The sequence below is a fragment of the Rhinopithecus bieti genome, unplaced genomic scaffold (genome assembly GCF_001698545.2).
Source record: "Rhinopithecus bieti isolate Rb0 unplaced genomic scaffold, ASM169854v2 scaffold_15197, whole genome shotgun sequence".
Classification (NCBI taxonomy): domain Eukaryota; kingdom Metazoa; phylum Chordata; class Mammalia; order Primates; family Cercopithecidae; genus Rhinopithecus; species Rhinopithecus bieti.
In genome coordinates, this window is record NW_016808366.1 from 366,918 (window position 1) to 386,123 (window position 19,206).

The 19,206-nt window shown below is 38.7% G+C and overlaps 1 protein-coding gene across 2 annotated transcripts in view; it reads left to right on the forward strand.

Moving 5' to 3' along the window:
• The first annotated feature begins 9,742 nt into the window (after positions 1 to 9,742).
• The window catches only part of CFAP206 (cilia and flagella associated protein 206), a 29,081-nt gene continuing 19,617 nt past the window's right edge, over positions 9,743 to 19,206 (forward strand). The window contains exons 1-6 of one of the 2 annotated variants that reach the window (XM_017886617.1): positions 9,743 to 9,855; positions 11,544 to 11,656; positions 12,289 to 12,372; positions 15,479 to 15,569; positions 17,384 to 17,572; positions 18,370 to 18,528. In XM_017886617.1, the coding sequence (XP_017742106.1) occupies positions 11,549 to 11,656; positions 12,289 to 12,372; positions 15,479 to 15,569; positions 17,384 to 17,572; positions 18,370 to 18,528 (631 nt within the window). In that variant the 5' untranslated portion in view covers positions 9,743 to 9,855; positions 11,544 to 11,548. The remainder of the gene's footprint in view (positions 9,856 to 11,543; positions 11,657 to 12,288; positions 12,373 to 15,478; positions 15,570 to 17,383; positions 17,573 to 18,369; positions 18,529 to 19,206) is intronic. The other variant, XM_017886618.1, reaches the window with a different exon arrangement.

The window sequence follows — 19,206 nt, forward strand, 5'->3', positions numbered from 1 at the left end:
AGAAGCTTGATGATTATAATAGAATTCACTGATTCTTTTTTTTCATTTTTGTGCTCTTATAATTTTGATTTCTTTTGTAATATATAAAAAATCCCTATGCTTGTTTATCTTCCTTAAATGCCTCAATTACCCTCCCTGATTTAGGTTGTGAAAATCTGATGCTAAGGTCCCTTATTTCTCCACTGACTGATTCATGTGATGGAGAAAGAGATGGAAAATGAAGAATTAAGTCTTTCTTTCATCATTCATCTTACCTTTAAAGATTCTTGGCCAGGTGCTGTGGCTCATGCCTATAATCCCCAGCATTTTGGGAGGCCAAGGTGGGAGGATCATTTGAGCCGAGGAGTTGGAGATCAGCCTGAGCAATGTAGCAAGACTTTGTCTCTACCAAAAAATTTAAAAATTCACCAGGTGTGGTGGTGCATACCTGTAGTCCCAGCTACTCAGGAGGCTGAGGCAGGGGGATCCTTTGAGCCCAGGAGTTCAAGGCTGCAGTGAGCTATGATTCACACCACTGCACTCCAGCCTGGGCAACAAAGAANTGTGGTGGCTCATGCCTGTAATGTCAGTGCTTTGGGAGGGCGAGGTGGGGGATCACTTGAGGCCAGGAGTTTGAGACCAGCCTGGGCAATATGGTGAAGCCCTGTCTCTACTGATAATACAAATATTAGCTGGGCATGGTGGCCTGTGTCTGTAATCCCAGCTACCTGGGAGGCTGAGATGAGAATCACTGGAACCTGGGAGGTGGAGGTTGCAGTGAGATTGTACCACTCCACTCCAGCCTGGGCAACAGAGTGAGACTCTCTCTCAAAATAAAATAAAATAAAATAAAATAAAATAAATAAATAAATAAATAATAAATTTCTCCTCACAAAATTGAGGACTTATGGACTATAGAGAAAGGCAGTTTTCCTGATGATTGAGAAAATAGTATGACTTTAATAACGGTTTAGACGGTCCCAAATTAAAATTTGTCCTTGGGATTCATGCCATAATGCTCCCCATAGTGAGAGGGAATCATAAAGATGAAATTCAAACTGGAGCCCAGTCACCACCCCCCATACCCACCTCCACTACCTGCTCTCCCAAGAAGCCTGCAAGCCTAGAGGTCAGCTCAGTGGCCACCTTCTGAAGCCCGGGGCACCACTGGAAGCTGCCTAGTTTGAGGCACAGAGGGAAGAGGAAAAGACTGAGAACAACACCCCTCTTCCTGAGGAATGCATACAAGGGTGCTTGGGGCAGATTGGGGATACTAAGGCAGGAGAGCCAAAGCTGGAGTCAAAGGGAGCTCTTCTTCTGAAACCTGTAATTTCAATGTCTTTTCCTTTCCCTTCAGAATTGTAATTTCCCTCTGAAATCATTCTAACCTTTTAGTAAAGACATTTAAAGATGTTTAAAATTTCTCCCCCCGCTCCCTTTTTTAACCCACTCACTTCTGTACTCACCTCTTTAACACTAATGGTCAACTGTGACTATTACATCCCAGGCTCTCTTCTTAGGTATGGGGAACCCAACAAGGTATGTTCCCTGTCTTCAAAGAGCTATGGTCTAGTGGGAGAGACAGACAAGAAAATAGAGTTCCATAGAGTATTGAGAGCTTTGTCAGGTGTAAGTAGTGGGGAATGGAGAAATGGGGAGTTACTGCTTAATAAGTATGAAGTTTCTTTTGGGGTGGTGAAAATGTTTTGGAACTAGTTAGAGGTAAAATTTAGGACCCTAAACCCAATATTGCAGGTCAGAGACAGTTTCATAGGAGAGATGGCTTCTGAAGACATGGAGGAATTAATCAGATGAAGAGGAAAGGTGACATTCAGAGATAGATGGAGTAACCTCTAGGCAAAGGTCTGGAGGCCAGATAAAACTGGAAGTTAACTCAACATGGACAGAGAATGGCAACAGTGCGGTCTGCTGGGAGAGGAGAGGCAGTTGTGAGAGCTGAGGTTGACATAAAGGGCTTCGTATACCATGCCAAGGAGTCTGGACTTACCCAAAGACCACTGAGAAACCTTTACAAGGTGTCGAGCAGGGAATGACATGATCAGATTTCTATTGAAAGATGAGTATAGGCAAATAATTGGGGAGTACAACACTGGAGGCAGGGAGCTCAATTAGTTGTTTATTACAGTCATCTAAGCAAGAAAAGACAGTTGCTTTAATGAATGTGGAAGAAGTGGGAATGGAGAAAGCAAGTTGGTTCAAGAGAAGTTAATAAAGACTTAGTCATTAGTTAAGGATTGGTAGATGGTGGGTGAGCAAAAGACAGGGAGATATTCACCCTTAAGAAAAGCTACACAGTGACATTTTCCACATATACAAAATAGATCAGTAGCACATTATCAGAGCTGCTCATGGTGGGCTGCCAATGCATTGCTGATGTGCTGTCTTTCACTCTCTAGAGTTGAGAATCATTGCCACTCATGCTACAGTAGCAAAGATGTTGATGCTTTCAATCCTGTTTTCCTAATTAGGACCATGTGGTATGCATATGAAGTTGCACCTGGTTTATAATTCTAAGAAAGAAGAACCACTATTGCCCCACTTTTATAGAAGCTTGATGATTATAATAGAATTCACTGATTCTTTTTTTTCATTTTGTGCTCTTATAATTTTGATTTCTTTTGTAATATATAAAAAATCCCTATGCTTGTTTATCTTCCTTAAATGCCTCAATTACCCTCCCTGATTTAGGTTGTGAAAATCTGATGCTAAGGTCCCTTATTTCTCCACTGACTGATTCATGTGATGGAGAAAGAGATGGAAAATGAAGAATTAAGTCTTTCTTTCATCATTCATCTTACCTTTAAAGATTCTTGGCCAGGTGCTGTGGCTCATGCCTATAATCCCCAGCATTTTGGGAGGCCAAGGTGGGAGGATCATTTGAGCCGAGGAGTTGGAGATCAGCCTGAGCAATGTAGCAAGACTTTGTCTCTACCAAAAAATTTAAAATTCACCAGGTGTGGTGGTGCATACCTGTAGTCCCAGCTACTCAGGAGGCTGAGGCAGGGGGATCCTTTGAGCCCAGGAGTTCAAGGCTGCAGTGAGCTATGATTCACACCACTGCACTCCAGCCTGGGCAACAAAGAAAGAATCTGTCTCTTAAAAAAGAGAAGAAAAAAGAAAAAGATTCTTGATAATTACAAAGAAAAGTAGATTTTTAAGGGTCAGACAGGACCCTTCAACTCAGGAAGCTATGCTATGTTTATATCAGGAAACAAAACTATCTTCTTTTTTTTCTGCCTTTTTGTGCCCATGTAAGTAACATCTGAAAAAGAATCTGCATGGAGAAGATGGTTAAGGAATAATCTTGGGATCCTCCTGACTAAAAGGATATGGGAAAGTACATGAAAATAGCTCATGCTTATCCTAAGAGAAATGGAAATAACGGTGAAGTGCATTGTCTTGCTTGTTCCAAAATTTATTTCTCATTATTGACCTGAAAACTCAACTTCCCTCTCCATTATCAAGCCTTTTTGTGGAGAAGGAAAGATAAACTGGAAAAGGAGATTGTCAGCTAATTCTAGGACTCTGACTTTCACAGTTTCAAAATCAATGCACTACATATAATATACAGGTTGTGTTTTTTTTACAATAGGAGAAGTTGTGAAGCATATGGATAATAATGGAGAAAGACAAGGAAAACAAAGTGAATAACACAGTATTTTTTTAACTTTTGAGGATTTTTTTAGAAATACAGCTCTAGGCCGGGCGCGGTGGCTCAAGCCTGTAATCCCAGCACTTTGGGAGGCCGAGACGGGCGGATCACGAGGTCAGGAGATCGAGACCATCCTGGCTAACACAGTGAAACCCCGTCTCTACTAAAAAAATACAAAAAACTAGCCGGGCGAGGTGGCAGGCGCCTGTAGTCCCAGCTATTCGGGAGGCTGAGGCAGGAGAATGGCGTAAACCCAGGAGGCGGAGCTTGCAGTGAGCCGAGATCTGGCCACTGCACTCCAGCCTGGGCGACAGAGCAAGACTCCGTCTCAAAAAAAAAAAAAAAAAAAAAAAAAAAATACAGCTCTATTTTAATGCTTAACATCCACAAAGCACAACTAAAAGTAGAGAAGTTCTACATTATTGAGCCTTTATTTTTTGATAAAACATATACATTGACAAGTCAATGTAACACATATGTATTATATATGTGTATGTATATATGTATATATGCATATGTGTGTATATATGTATATATGCATGTGTGTATATGTATATATGCATGTGTGCATATGTATATATGCGGTTTTAATAGGGTATATATACATGTGTGCATGTGGTATTATATGCCATATGTATTACGGAATATACATGTGTGTATGTGTATATATGCATATGTATAGGTATATATACATGTGTGTATATGTATATATGCATGTGTACAGGTATATATATGTGTGTATATGTATATATACATGTGTGTATGTATATATACATGTGTGTATGTGTATATATGTGTATCTATACAGTTGAAAAAATTATAAAGTGAATACCCATATAACTACTGTCTAGATGCAAGTTAAAAACTAGAAATTTTTTTTTTCCCACCCTGTCTTACAGTGCTGAAAAAATTAGAAATTTTAAACCAAGAGTACACTGCCACTTGCATGAACTTCAGGGAATCTGTGAATTATCTGAAATTATATATAAAATTAGAGGCTCTATGAATTTTTTGGGAAAAAGAGTCTAGCACTTTTCAGAAGCTTAAAAAGAGTTCCCCTCATTTTAAGTACTTCTTAGAGCAATAAGACTTAAGACGGCTCCGTAACTTAGTAGCTTTGCAGTCTTAGACTAGTCTCTTACTCACTGAATATTGATTTCTATATCTGTAAAATGAAATAATGATGTTCACTCTCATGAGGCTGTTTTAAGGAACAGATGAGTTTATCTATCTGTGAAATAGCTTTGTAAGCTCCAAAGTACTCTTTCAAATGTTAATTATCTATCTTTGTTAGCAATTGAAAAATTTAGCGTAGGTCTTTTCAGTATCTAAAGAACTGCTGGCTGGGCCCAGTGGCTCATGCCTGTAATCCCAGCACTTTGGGAGGCCAAGATGGGCGGATCACTTGAGGTTAGGAGTTCAAGACCAGCCTGGCCAACATGGTGAAACCCTGTCTCCACTAAAAATACAAAAATTAGCTGGGCGTGGTGGCACATGCCTGTAGTCCCAGCTACTTGGGAGGCTGAGGCAAGAGAATCACTTGAACCTACGAGGTGGAGGTTGCAGTGCGCTGAGATTGTGCCACTGCATGCTAACCTGGGTGACAGAGTGAGACTCCATCTCAAAACAAACAAAAAAAACAAAACTGGTAAATTGCTTTTGCTGCTCTACATTGGTTTAAATGTATGGTCTAGCATGATAATGCTAGTCTGGCAATACACTAGTTCCTGGCCAAGCCAACCATTTATTCTTCAAGATCATGCTTGCTCCTGAGCTGCCAAATAATTTTCAAAGAAAATCACTTAACATGGTAAAATGCTTTTACTTTAAATTCATGATCCTGACACTCAGATACACATTCATTACTTCTCAGTAATTACTGAAAGTTACTGAAATTTTCTAGTAAGCCCACTCTTCTACCCTCCTAGATGAGTATTTCCTATTAGGCTCTCTCCAAGGTTCCCCAAGGTTCCACTTCTGACCATGATGGAATAACAAGGGCTGGACTTAACTTCCTGCCACAAACAACTAGAAAACTGGGCAAAATATATAAAACAACTGTTTGCTATTATTGCCCCCAAATTTCTGCCTGGAGACAGTTTCCAGATCCTGGGCATAGAAAGGTAAACCCAGTGTCTAGGGACTTTACTGAGTTGAGGAGACAGAGATCAGAGTTCACAGATGTAGAAATTGAAGGGCAGAGTTTTGGAAAGGATGAAGCTATACAAATAAATAAATAAATAAAATTTAAAAACTGGTAAGTCTGAGATTTTGCTAAGTACTTGGTTGTCCACACAGCCAAGCTGTCAATCCATACAGCCAAGCACAGAATGACCAGGGAGTATAAGCTAAATAATTCTTAGAGCTCACAGAGGATGAGAAGACATTTGAGCTCTGACCAGCCAGAGTGAAGAGTTCTCAGCGAAAACCAAGGAATCCATTGAAGACCTCTGAGCAGTTATTAATTAGTAGTAGGGCCAAATTATTCCTGGAATGAAGACTACTCTAGACCTACCCTAATAAAGCTTAAAAACAGTCCTCAAATGAATCAAAGTCATCCACAAATAACTGGCTGAAAAAAAGGCACAACCTTCCTAAAGGGGGACAATAAAATTCAGACACTCAACAGAGATGCAATTCACAATGTCCAGTATTCAATAAAAAAAATGATTATTTGTTGTTGTTGTTGTTGCTTGTTTTTGAGACGGAGTCTTGGTCTGTCGCCCAGGCTGGAGTGCAGTGGCGCGATCTCGGCTCACTGCCTCCCAGGTTCAAGCAATTTTCCTGCCTCAGCCTCCTGAGCAGCTGGGATTACAGGCACCCGCCACCACGCCCAGCTAATTTTTTGTATTTTTAGTAGAGACAGCGTTTCACTATGTTGGCCAGGCTGGTCTCAAACTCCTGACCTCAGGCGATCCACCTGCCTCAGCCTCCCAAAGTGCTGGGATTACAGGCGTGAGCCACCACGTCCAACTCAATAAAAGAATTATTAAACATGCTAAGAAGCTCAACTCATCTGAGCTTAAAACTTCTTAAAGTCTTAGGAAAAGGAAAAATATGTAACTCTCTCTTTAAAAGTTGAATAGTTTGTGACATACTAAAGTCACTTAATCAGAAGAAATTAATTCTACAATATTCTTAAAGGCAATCTTTCAGCTTTTAGATAAAAAACATTTGATAAAATGGGGTTCACTTCTTCTAGAAAGACTTCTATCACAATTCTATTTTAAGACTGTTTTATGTAGATTTGTAATCTGGTGTTCTGAAACAACATAAAGCTTGGTTTCTCTTTTAACAAAACTGAGACGAGTTCTCATGCCTTCTTTTTCTCAAGGTAAATATATCCAATTCTATCTTATTCTGACAACATTTTTCTTATCATTCTCTGGATGCACTCTGGTTCCTTCATGTTTTTTAATTAAATGCCATTGCTGCCATGTTAAAACTAGGAATAATTAGTTCTACAAAGACTAGAAGTCCAATAAACCATGGGAGTATAAAATATATTGTCATAGTTGATGTTGTCAATAATAACCATGATAAAGGTCACAAAATACTAGTACCTACAGTTTATGAATCCTTTTATCTATGTCAGATGCTGTGCTAAGAGCTTCATGAGGGCTATCTCATTTTACTCTCACAACTCTGTGAGATAGATACCGTTGTTTTCTCTGTTTCATAAATGAGAAATTTAGATCACTGAAAGGTTTATAAATGAACTCTTTCCACAATTATACTGTATAATAAGCCACTCCAAAACTCGGTGAATTAAAATAATACTCATTCATTATCACACATCTACAGGTTGACTGGAGTTTGGCTGGTCTAGGCCTGGGCCCCAGTTGGGCGTCTCTGCATCTTACTGAAAGATCGGTTCAGGCAATTCTGTGCCATATGCATGTCATTCTGGGACCAAGGAGCTTCCTAGGGTATGTACTTCTCATGGCAATGACACAGGCACAAGAGCGAAAGCAGAAATATGGGGTCTCTTAAGGCCTTGGATCTGATTTGGCACACTGTTACTTCACCACAACCCATTGGTCAAAGCAAGTCACACAGCTAAATTCAAAATCAAGGATTGGGGAAGTATACCCCACCAAAGTCCATGGCAAGGGTGTGGATGCTAAGAGGCATGAAGGATGAAGTAGAATAATTCAATGTAGCACAAAACGCTCAATAATACTTCCAAAGTCATACCCATTGTAGCAGTCAGGGATTCAGTTTGGCTGAATGTAGCAGAAAACCCAAATAACAGTAGCTTAATAAAATAGGAGTTTATCTTCTCTCATGCAAAGTCTGGAGATAGCCAGTCAAGAAGCTGATAGGGCTGTTCCATGACATTACCAGGAACTCAGGTTCCTTTTTCATTTCTGTTCCACCATCCTTAAGATGTGACCCTCATGTTCATGTTCACAACAAGGCTGCTGGAGCTTCAGCCCCATATTCTCATTTCAAGTAGAAAGAAAAGGAAAGGCAACAGACATAAAATGGAAGTACACCTCATCCAGTGATTATACTTACATCTCACTGGCCAGACCATGTCACAGGCCACTCTCACTGAGAAAGAGGTTGAGAGATTTTTTTTTTTTTAAGAGAACACTGTCATTCCCAACACAGGGTTAAATTAGTAATAAAAAGAGAAGAAAACATTGACATTAAGTAGGAATTAACAGTATCAAACATACTCAGGGAGTATTTGTGCCAGGATTTGCCCATTAGTTTAAAACTATACTTAATATGGATTCTTACCATCTTAAAAAATATTTAATATTCTAATATATAATATATGCTCATGGAAGACATTTTGGTAGCTATCTTAAAGTACAAAGAAGACAAATCAGCCATAAGCCATTACAAAGATACAATCGCTGTTAAAATTTTGCTATCTCACCTTCCTTTGGTTGCTTTACCTTGTACACTTACAGTATATTTGTATATCTAAATTGGGCTCATTCTCTACAAATAGCCAGTCTCATCTCCCCAGTATTTTAAAATTTTGTTTTATAGATCATAAGACAATATATACTCATTATGGAAAAATCTAGAAAAAACAGAAAAGTATAAAGAAATAAAAATACTTTACCTATAATTCCATCCTTAGATCTAATTCCTTGCTGTGATTTTGAAAAAATGACATACACTTTTTGTGCATTATATGTACGTCAATATAGTTTAAGTCATATTATATATAAATTTTGCATTTGGCTTTTAAAAAATATAAGACAAACACAAGGTTTTTATTAACATAATTTTAAATACCTGCCTGATATTTTACTTAAATATCGTGTTTAGATTTCCAAGGTTGTGCTATTATAAATCATGTTACTCTGAACATCTATTTTTACACAAGCTTCATCCACATTCCGGGAACATTTTCTAGAAGGTGGAAATAAAATTGTGTTATATTATGATGTGTATTCTTGAGTTTTTGTGTTGATTCATTTCCTAGTAATCAGGGAATGTCCTTAAGCAAAGCATATTCTGCATGTTTGTTTGCAGTTTGAGAAAAGTTACTGTTTAAAAATAAAACCTTGTTGTTTGATGTTCTCCTTCTAATGCGTATTTAATCCTTTTTCACACTTTCACGTCTGAAGGTGGGCCTAACGACATTACCGTTAAGGGATAAAACTTCATTATTTTGACTCGGACACTAATGTGTTCTTATCATGTGCTTCTTGAATGAGTTTTCTCTTCGGGAATCTTGGAGCGTTCTGTTACAGACTTCCTTTGAACAACAGGACATGAAATAAAACCTCGATACTTTTACTTTTGCTTTTAAATCTAGATACTTTTACAAGAACCCTATTTGTCCAGGATACAGCCCTTCCGTTTTCCCAGCCTCTCCAACTGGCTCCGCCCTCTCCCCGACCCCGCTTTCAAAGCCGCCCCATCGTTCCCACGCTAGCAAGTTAATGTCCTTATTTACGAGAACTTGTGTTTCACAGTCTTAACCACGGAGGTTAAGATGTCTCTGCCCGGAATTCCTTTGTTTTTAAAGTTTTTCCAGCCCATCTTTTGGGGAAAAGACCCTCAAAGTGGGACCCAGCCCCACCCCCACCTGGCCCCGCCCCCTCTGGTCCGGGGCCTTCCATCTCCATGGTTACGCGGTGGTTGCTGCGAGAGCCCAACTGCCTCGACGGTCGCGGTGAGGGCCCCAGGACAGAAGCAGACGGAGACGGCTCCTGCTGTCGATTCCGATCCAGGTCAGCCTACTAGGGGCTCCGCGCCCTTGACCCGGAGGTGTATCCCGCCAGGCGGCGAGCGTGGGGCAGCTGGCGGAGCCCAGGCGGCTGGAGGACCGCGTCCTGCCTAGTCGAGACTTAGCTCTCAGTCTCGATCCTTTAGGCTGCGCCGCCGCTGAGCTGGAACAGCGGTCCATTCCTGCCGCAGGCGCCCAGGGCTGCAGGGCGGCCCTCTAGCCACTGTGCGGGTGCCTGAGGCCTCCCGCCTTTGTTCCACTCCACTGGCTACCCCAGAAGCCGGACCTCGGGAGACTTAGTAATTGGTGGGTGGATGCGGGGAAGGTGCTGAGCCGCGTCCCTAGCGACCCGGAGCGTTGCGCATGCGCACACAGACCCGGAGCGGGATGGACTCTCCCACAGACTGGCACTCGCGCATGCGCTGCCTGCGATCCTGGAGTACTGATTCAAAGCTGTTTTAAGCGATTCCCTTATGCCGCGAACTGTTGTGACCACTAAATAGATAAGACGAATTTAGTCCTCATGCCTCTGGAAAGAAGTGAAACAAGTGCCCAAGATCTCACAGCTAGACAGTGGTCGGGTCACGATGAAATCTAGGCAATCTGGTTTCACTGGACAAAATGCCTCGTGCTTCCTACCCATCCGTCGGAAAGCTAATAATGCTGAGGAGTTAGCTTCATCTACCTGATATTGCCTTTGTTATACTCTACATGCCAAGTTCCATTGTGCTCAGTTACTAATATTCAGGAAAATCAGAAAACTCGGTCAAAACCTGCCACTTTTTCCTTAGAGTAAATGGAATTAATAACCAGGAGTTCATTTTTTTCCATGATGCATAAGTCTTACGTTTTGGTTTTTGCTTTTGTGTTTTTTTATCGAGAGTCTGAACTCCATTTTAGATGTGCGGAAGATTATTTTAAGGATCTGAGCAAGAATTGTTTTCCAAGATTCTAGTACAATTACGAAAGGTTATTTAGTGAATGTGGTTGAATAAGCATTTCCTCTTTCAAGCTGTACTCTTGGGTTTCTCATTAATTTTACCTTCCTCCCCTACAAATACTGCTTAGCCTTTTGTTTTTTGTTTTGTTTTGTTTTGTTTTTGATACGCAGTTTCGCTCTTGTTGCCCAGGCTGGAGTGCAATGGCTGGATCTCGGCTCACCGCAACCTCTGCCTCCCGGGTTCAAGCGATTCTCCTGCCTCAGCCTCCAGAGTAGCTGGGATTACAGGCGCCCGCCACCACGCCAGGCTAATTTTGTATTTTTAGTAGAGACGGGGTTTCTCCGTGTTGGTCAGGCGGGTCTCGAACTCCCGACCTCAGCTGATCCGCCTGCCTCGGCCTCCCAAAATGCTGGGATTACAGGCGTGAGCCATCTTGCCCAGCCTGCTTAGCCTTTTTTTAAATTAAGAATATCATGATAGGAATATATGTTTAGTGACCATAATTTAAATAATTGAAAATGTTAATTTTCAGATGTTTCAATTATTTGAAATCTCAATCATTGTCTTCAATAAAGTCCTTCATTTTAAAATAATGTAAAACAGGAGAGGCCTACATACTAATAAAAATACTAATAAGCTAATAGATGATATTATGACTCTTTACAAATACAATATTAGAGAAATCAAAAGAGAAAAAAACAAATTTGCATAAAACCACGTTTTTTTTAAAAAAAATTGTTGTTTTATTTAGCCAGAATGCCTCCAACTCAGGCCGAAAGTGTTATAAGGAGTATTATACGAGAAATAGGACAAGAATGTGCAGCCTATGGAGAGATTGTTTCTGAAACTCTGATTGCTTTTATGGTAAGAAGAAATCTTTTGTGATTACTACTTTATTAAGAGCTTTTAAAGATGTGGTGTCCATTTTCCCTTTAAATTCTGTGAAGCTTTCATAGATGTTTTTCAGCTTAAACATAATGAGATCATCGGACAAGTTAGTGAAAACATTTTAAGAACGTTTATAGGGCCTGTGAGTTGTAGATTTATAGAGACTGATTTAGAAGACCTTGATGAGTTTGGAAAACATCAATAATGTTCTCCTGTGTGGGAATTTTTTGATGTGTATTTTGTTTGCCGTTGTTAAAATTACTCATTGCTATGGTTTCTCTGTTCTTGCTTTTGGTTAAGATAACAATACACAATAAAAATACAATAAAATATACCATAGTTTCCCAACTGAAAACCTAGCCATTGCTTTCAACTTATTTCCCCATATAACTTTTCTAGCACCCCATTCAACTTTGATGTTTGTCACTTCTTCAGCCTCTAACAAGGGTACTGATGAGTTCAGTAGTAAGAAAATAGTTGAAAACCAATCCCAATGTAATCAGGAGGTAGTTGTTTAAAAAATGGAAACATATTAAACTAATAATATGAAATAAAATTGCTTAATGGATTCTTTCCTACTTAATGGACTCGTTCCTACTTTTTTCCAGGTGAAAGCTGTTGTCCTGGATCCAAGTAATGGCTTTAACATGGATAGAACCCTCATGAAAAGTGATGTGCAGAATCTTGTTAAGGTGATTACCCAACAGTCCTCAAATTTGCAATTACTTATTCTCAGTTGTAAACACAGTATTTGTGTTAGTCATTATTGCCTTCAGCTGCATGAAACAAAAGCCCACAAAATAGAAGTACACACGAAGTATTTTTCTCATAACACAAAGTCTGGAGAGACATAGACCCTTCTTCCTGGCTTCCTGGGGCATGCCATCCTTGCAATATGGGCATCTGATGGTCAAAAGATAGCTACCCCACCTCTAGGTAGAAAGAAGGGGGGAAGGCAAAGGGCAAAATACGTGTGCCAATTGGGTCTATCACCTTCTATCTGGAAAATAAATAATAATTTTCCCAGAATCCCTTCCATCTACTTCCGTTTATTGACCAGAATGATACTGTAAGTGACCCAGGGACATTCACTTCTTTTTTCTTTTTTAGATGAATAAATCCCTGCCCCAATCCAAATTGAGGCTCTGTTAGTAAGGAAGGAAGGGCAGGGAAATTGGGCAGGTAGCAGCATCTGCTATAGTATTTTAGTGAAACCTTGTTATTAATCTCTTACATTGCAAACATTAACTGGTTTGTCATACACTGTGAAGTTAAATAGAACTAAATTAATTTGCATTTCTCTAATGCTGAGTGATGTTGAGCATTTTTTTCATGCTTGTTGGCCATTTGTATGTCTTCTTTTGAAAAATGTCTATTCATGGCCTTTGCCCACTTTATAATGGGGTTATTTGTTGTTGTCGAGTTGTTTGAGTTCCTCGTAGATCCTGAATGTTAGTCCTTTGTCAGATGCATAGTTTGTACATATTTTCTCCCATCCTGCAGGTTTTCTTTTCACTCTGTTGATTATTCATTTTGATGTGTAGAAGCTTTTCAGTTTATTTAAATCCAATTTGTCTATTTCTGTTGCATTTGCTTTTAAGTAATGAATTCTTTGCGCAGGCCAATGTCCAGCCCTAAGTTTTTTTCTGGTATTTTTATAGTTTCAGATCTTACATTTAAGTCTTTAATCAATCTTGAGTTGTTAATTTTTGTATATGGTGAGACATTAGGATCTGGTTTCATTCTTCTACATATGGTAATCCAATTTTCCCAGCACCATTTATTGAATAGGATGTCATTTCTCCAGTGTATGTTTCTGTTGACTTTGTCAAAGATCACCTGACTGCAGGTATGTGGCTTTATGTCTGGATTTTCTATTCTGACAATGAGATACAATCTTACACCAGTTAGAATGTCTTTAAAAAGTCAAAACATAACAGATATTGGGGAGGATGCAGAGAAAAGATGGTATAAAGCTTGTTCTTAGCAATAAGGGAAGTGATTATGACAGTCAGAAATGTTATTGGAAAGCCGTGGAAGAGAATCAAGGAGGGGCAGAAAATAAGTTATTCTCCTTGTCAGGACCGAGGAAGACTTCTCCATTCCCCTCAAGCCCCAACTCAACTACGCTGGAAAGAATCAAGTACATAAACTAACAACGTATAATTCAAGTGACAATTTTTTTCTCAACTAAAAATCATGTGGATGACCTATTTTTTTAAAGTGTGCATTTTAGAACAGTACTTCTCTATGTGGAAGGATCCAGGTGCACAGACTTCTGCAAAAACACAGTGTCCAATCCTCAGTCTTGCATTCTCCCCGCCCTCCTCCCAGGAAAGCAGGGCTGGTGCTCAGGGAGACGGGTTGAGAGTGATGCTGCCAAGTGCCTGCCAGCTGCAGTATATTCAGCCTACAGGGTGAGCAGTGAAGGAAGTGGGGGAGGGAGGTGATGCGTAGAGATGAGAGAAGGAAAGAAAAACTGAGGTTAATATTCAATCTAAAAGGCAAGGCAGAGAAGGGAAATGAGCCATCTATGTGGGGGCTCATGGGAGAAAACAGACCAGGAGAAGAAATATCAAGGGTAGAACCAGAGAAATTTTGTGAAGAGAGGGGTGGTAGTTACAGCAGCTTTTAAATTTTAATTTAATTTTATTTTTTGAGATGGAGTCTCACTCTTTCTCCCAAGCTGGAGTGCAGTGGCACAATCTCGGCTCATTGCCATGTCCACCTCCCAGGTTCTCAAGCAATTCTCCTGTCTCAGCCTCCCGAGTAGCCGGGACTACAGGTGTGCGCCACCACGCCCAGCTAATTTTTGTATTTTTATTAGAGATGGGGGTTTCATCATGTTAACCAGGTTGGTCTCAAACTCCTGACCTCGGGTGATCTGCCCACCTCAGCCTCCCAAAGTGCTGGGATTACAGGTGTGAGCTACCGTGCTGGCTGCAGCAACTTTTTATAAAATAAACTTAGCAGTGTTGTTCAAGGCACAAATAAATAGTAATGAGGAACTCTAGAAGAGTTTTAGACTGGAATATAAGCTTTGTGGAACATTTACCCACATTTAGACTGCCCAAACTAACCAAAACATCAGGTTTCTTGCCTTCAACTAAACTACTAGCCACCTGGGCATGATGATTATTGGTTAACTCAAGGGAAATGACTTATTGCTTAACAAATGTTATTAGTAGTAAAGATATGGAATCAACCTAAGTGTCCATCAACAGATGATTGGATAAAGAAAATGTATATACACATACACACAATGGAATACTATTGAGCCATAAAAAATGATGAAATCATGTCTTGTGGCAACATGGATGGAACTGGAGGCTACTATCTTAAGTGAAATAACTCAGAAACAGAAAGTAAAATACCACATGTTCTCACTTACAAGTGGGAGCTAAATAATACGTACACAGGGACATAGAGAGTGGAACAGTAGACATTGGAGACTTGGGAGGGTGAGAGGGGAGTGAGGGATGAGAAATCACTTAATGGGTACAATGTCCACTATTCAGGTGTTAGCTACCCTAAAAGCCCAGGCTTCACCACTACACACAATATATCCATGTAACAAAATGACACTTGTACCACCTAAATCTATAAAAATAAAAAAAGTTACTGGTTAAATAAACTATAAAGCCTGAAGTCTTCAAGGAGAAAAAATAATAATAAAAGGGGTTATTGGTAAATAAATATCAGGAACCACTGCTTTTCCCTTTATTTTTGAAAATAACTTTAGGAAATACTTGTCTCAGAAACTATAACTAGACGTATTCATGGGCTATTCTTTTCTAGCTTTGTATGACTCGGCTATTGGATACTAAAAATCCATCCCTGGACACTATTAAGATGCAAGTCTACTTTGATATGAATTATACAAATCGAGGTAACATATACTACCTATTTTTATACTTAAATTTCATATTGTATTTCAGCTAAGAAGGGCTTCATTTGGCTGACAATTAATTTAACTGTTTAATCAATTTAACAATTTAATTTTGGCAATCTTTTGAAATACTTTTCAACTTTGAGGACTATAACAATGTTAGAAATGCTAAATGAAAAAAAAAAACCATTGGCCTTTGTGAGGGTTAAAAGCGAATTCCAATTATTATGCTCATAATTATTGTTTCCAAGTCTATTGTCTTTTAACCTTTATGGCACTAATACATAATAATTAGGAATTCGAACAACCAGCCCATTGAAGTTAAAAGTTTTAATTTGTAGATTTCCCTGTTCCTGGTTTATGTTATTTTCTCATAATAATTACCTAAATTATGTAACTATTCAAAAATGAAATGAATGATGGGGAGTTTAAGTTTAGAAAGCTTTTCAGTATGTAACTTTTTTTTCTTTTGAGACAGTCTTGCTCTGTCACCCAGGCGGGAGTGTACTGGCACGATCCACAGATCACTGCAACCTCTGACTCCCGGGTTGAAGCAATTCTCCCACCTCAGCCTCCCGAGTAGCTGGGACTATAGGCGTGTGCCACCTTGCCCAGCTAATTTTTGTATTCTTATTAGAGACGGGATTTTGCCATGTTGCCCCGGCTGGTGTTGAACTCCAGGCCTAAGCCTGGCGTTCTGTCCGCACCTTGGACTCCCAAAGTGCTGGGATTATGAGTGTGAGCCACCACGCCCGGCTCATTATGTAAATAATTTAATGCATACATCAAACACAAGTTGGAAACAAAAGAAAAAGGAAAATGTAATTCTCTGTGGACCGCCTCTGCCCCTGCTGTATAAAACAAATCTATTTCTCTATGGACTACCTCTACCTCTACTATATAGTACAATCATTATTAACAATTTGATGATTTTTCTCTTTATTAGTTTCAGTTATGCTACCTATGTACAAGTATGTATCTTGCATTTTTGCTTAATAGGGAAATTTTAAAGCAATAAAATAGTCATAGAATTGATAAAATTTAACCTATACATTTTTACATTTGTTATTTAAACATATTTTTAATTTGCAAAGTTCTCAGTTTTGTGGCAAGAGTATAGGTATAAACTGTGCGTGGTGGATATGTTCATTATTGCCCTTGTAATAGTAATATGGGTTGTCTTACAGAGTCATTGCAAGAATTGTACTTGCAACAACTCAGTGAACAGTGTCCTGTCAAAGTTAAGCCTATCCCTCAGCATATCACAGGAGGAATGAGGAGGGATACAGTTCTCGATGCAACATTGTATAATGCTTTTCAGAGGAAATTCATCTAGAACTGAAATAAAAACATGTAACTGAAAGGAACATATATACTACATATATATTTCTGCTACTATATATGCTTATGTATAGTATACTACATGTGCTTACATATAGCATAAATATATAATATGTATATATTTATTTTTTCATATAGTATTATATATATGTTGTAGAAATGGTCTTCTTTATTTTCTGCTTAATTGGGAGGTTTTAGCCTTTTCTGAAATTTACTGTTTAGTTTGGCTGTTTAAAGTCTTAGGTGTTTTGACAAAGTATTCCATTTAAGTCACTGTAATAAATGTTTCCTACTGGATTTTTGTCTTGAGGCTACTTGCTGGCCACTGTTTTTTATTTCATTACTACAGCTTAAGAAATTGCTTGTTTTCCTGAAGTAGAATTGCCATATCCAATCCCAGTTTTTCTCTATTTCTTATATAAGAAGAATTCTAAAAATCAAATATATAGAACATTGTTATTTGGCAATTTTAGTGGAATTTCTCAAAGAACATCACCGGGTCCTAGAGTCTAGATTAGGCTCTGTTACCAGAGAAATTACAGATAACAGAGCATGTGCTAAAGAAGAATTGGAAAGCCTGTACCGGAAGATTATCAGCTATGTGTTACTCCGCTCTGGACTTGGATCCCCTACAGACATCAAGACTGTCAGAGAGGTAACAGGTAAAAAGTATAACCAATTTCCATTTCATAAGTGAAAATATATGATCATTATATTTTATAAAATATGTTAAATTAGAAGTGTTAAAATTGAAGTTTCCTTTTATCTGAAAAAAAAAACATCAGCACGAATGAGTTAAAATGTACCCAGTCTCCTTTTACACTGTGTGTCCGTTCTAAAACTCAAGTAGCACCTCTAGAAAGTGAAATATTGCTAATTTTCCTAGAGCTGCACATATCTAGGGACCTATTACACCTCATTAGAGAGACATTGATAGTAGGATTGAGGGTACCAGGCTGATTGAGTAAATGGAAAAGCTGGAAAGGGATATTTCATATTGATGAAAAGAATTGAGTCTGTCATTTAAAATGGATGATGGAAAGGGGCACTGTTTTATCCTTAGGAAATCTTTGCCCTCTTTCATCCTTTAAAATGAGGAACAGGAAAAATGTCTAGCTCTCCTATGGCCTTCTTCTGTAATTATTTTAAAGCATCCATTTTTCGGCTCAGATCCCTAATTAGAAAGCTTGTTTTCATGCCCATTGCCAAAAAGTTACTGCTGGATGCGCTTAATTATTAAAAATGGACATGAGGCAATGGCATAACTCTCAGTAATCCAGCTTTGATGTGTGCTACATTTTATTATGTATTCTCTAACCAGGTATCAGTAATTTAAAGAATCATGTAAGTGACTCAGACTCTTAACTTGCTACTAAAAAAAAAACCTTTTTTAACTTCTGATTTTTTTTTTCTTTCATTTTTTTTTCCTTTTTTTTTTTTTTTTTCTGGTTTATTTTAGCTGCTCTACAGAGTGTTTTTCCTCAGGCTGAGCTTGGGACATTTCTAACTCTGTCTAAGAAGGACAAAGAACGCCAGCTGAAAGAACTCACCATGATTGTTACTGGAATTCGTTTATTTAACAGAGACTGTGGAAAAGGAGGAGAAGGCATCGATGATTGTAGGTATATCATTAGGTTAATGCTAAAGGTTATGTATGTTTAAAACTTAAGTTGCACAGTGAGGAAGATAATAACATACCAGTGGTGTTCTTAAATTTAAGATTTGCATTTTTTACTGTTTCCTGAAGAATAACTACTGTTTATAATGTGTAGTGATTTTTACTTTTGCTGGGGCAAGACTTTACATTTTATGTACCATGAAGCTAGTAGGAGAAAGTGAATCAGTGAAAGCAACGAAGGGCCCTGCTCAAAGCTAACCTCCCCATTCAGCGGGGCTTTATGTTCATTACTGCAAGTCAGTAACCAAAAGGGAGTACAATTTAGTTATTTAAAAAATAAAAATCTTCCTGAAGACAGTTCCTGGTGCAGTTAATGGGATGAAAAGATCCACAAGGAGATATTTCAAATCTCTAAATTTGGGGGCATCTGCTTTGTGGTTATATACTTAATGCATTCTTTATAAGTTTGAAAGTACTTATGAAATATTTAATGAAGTACCTACCAGTAGAAGTAACTTCCTTATGAAATTTGGTACTCCTGTATGTCCACCGATAAGGTATTAGTGTCTTTCACCAAATCACTAATCTAGTATAAAAGGGTAATTTTTTTCTATTTTAAAAACTGTTCTAAAAAGTCAGATTTCCATTTTCATAAATGACCCTCCCTTGCTAGACTAT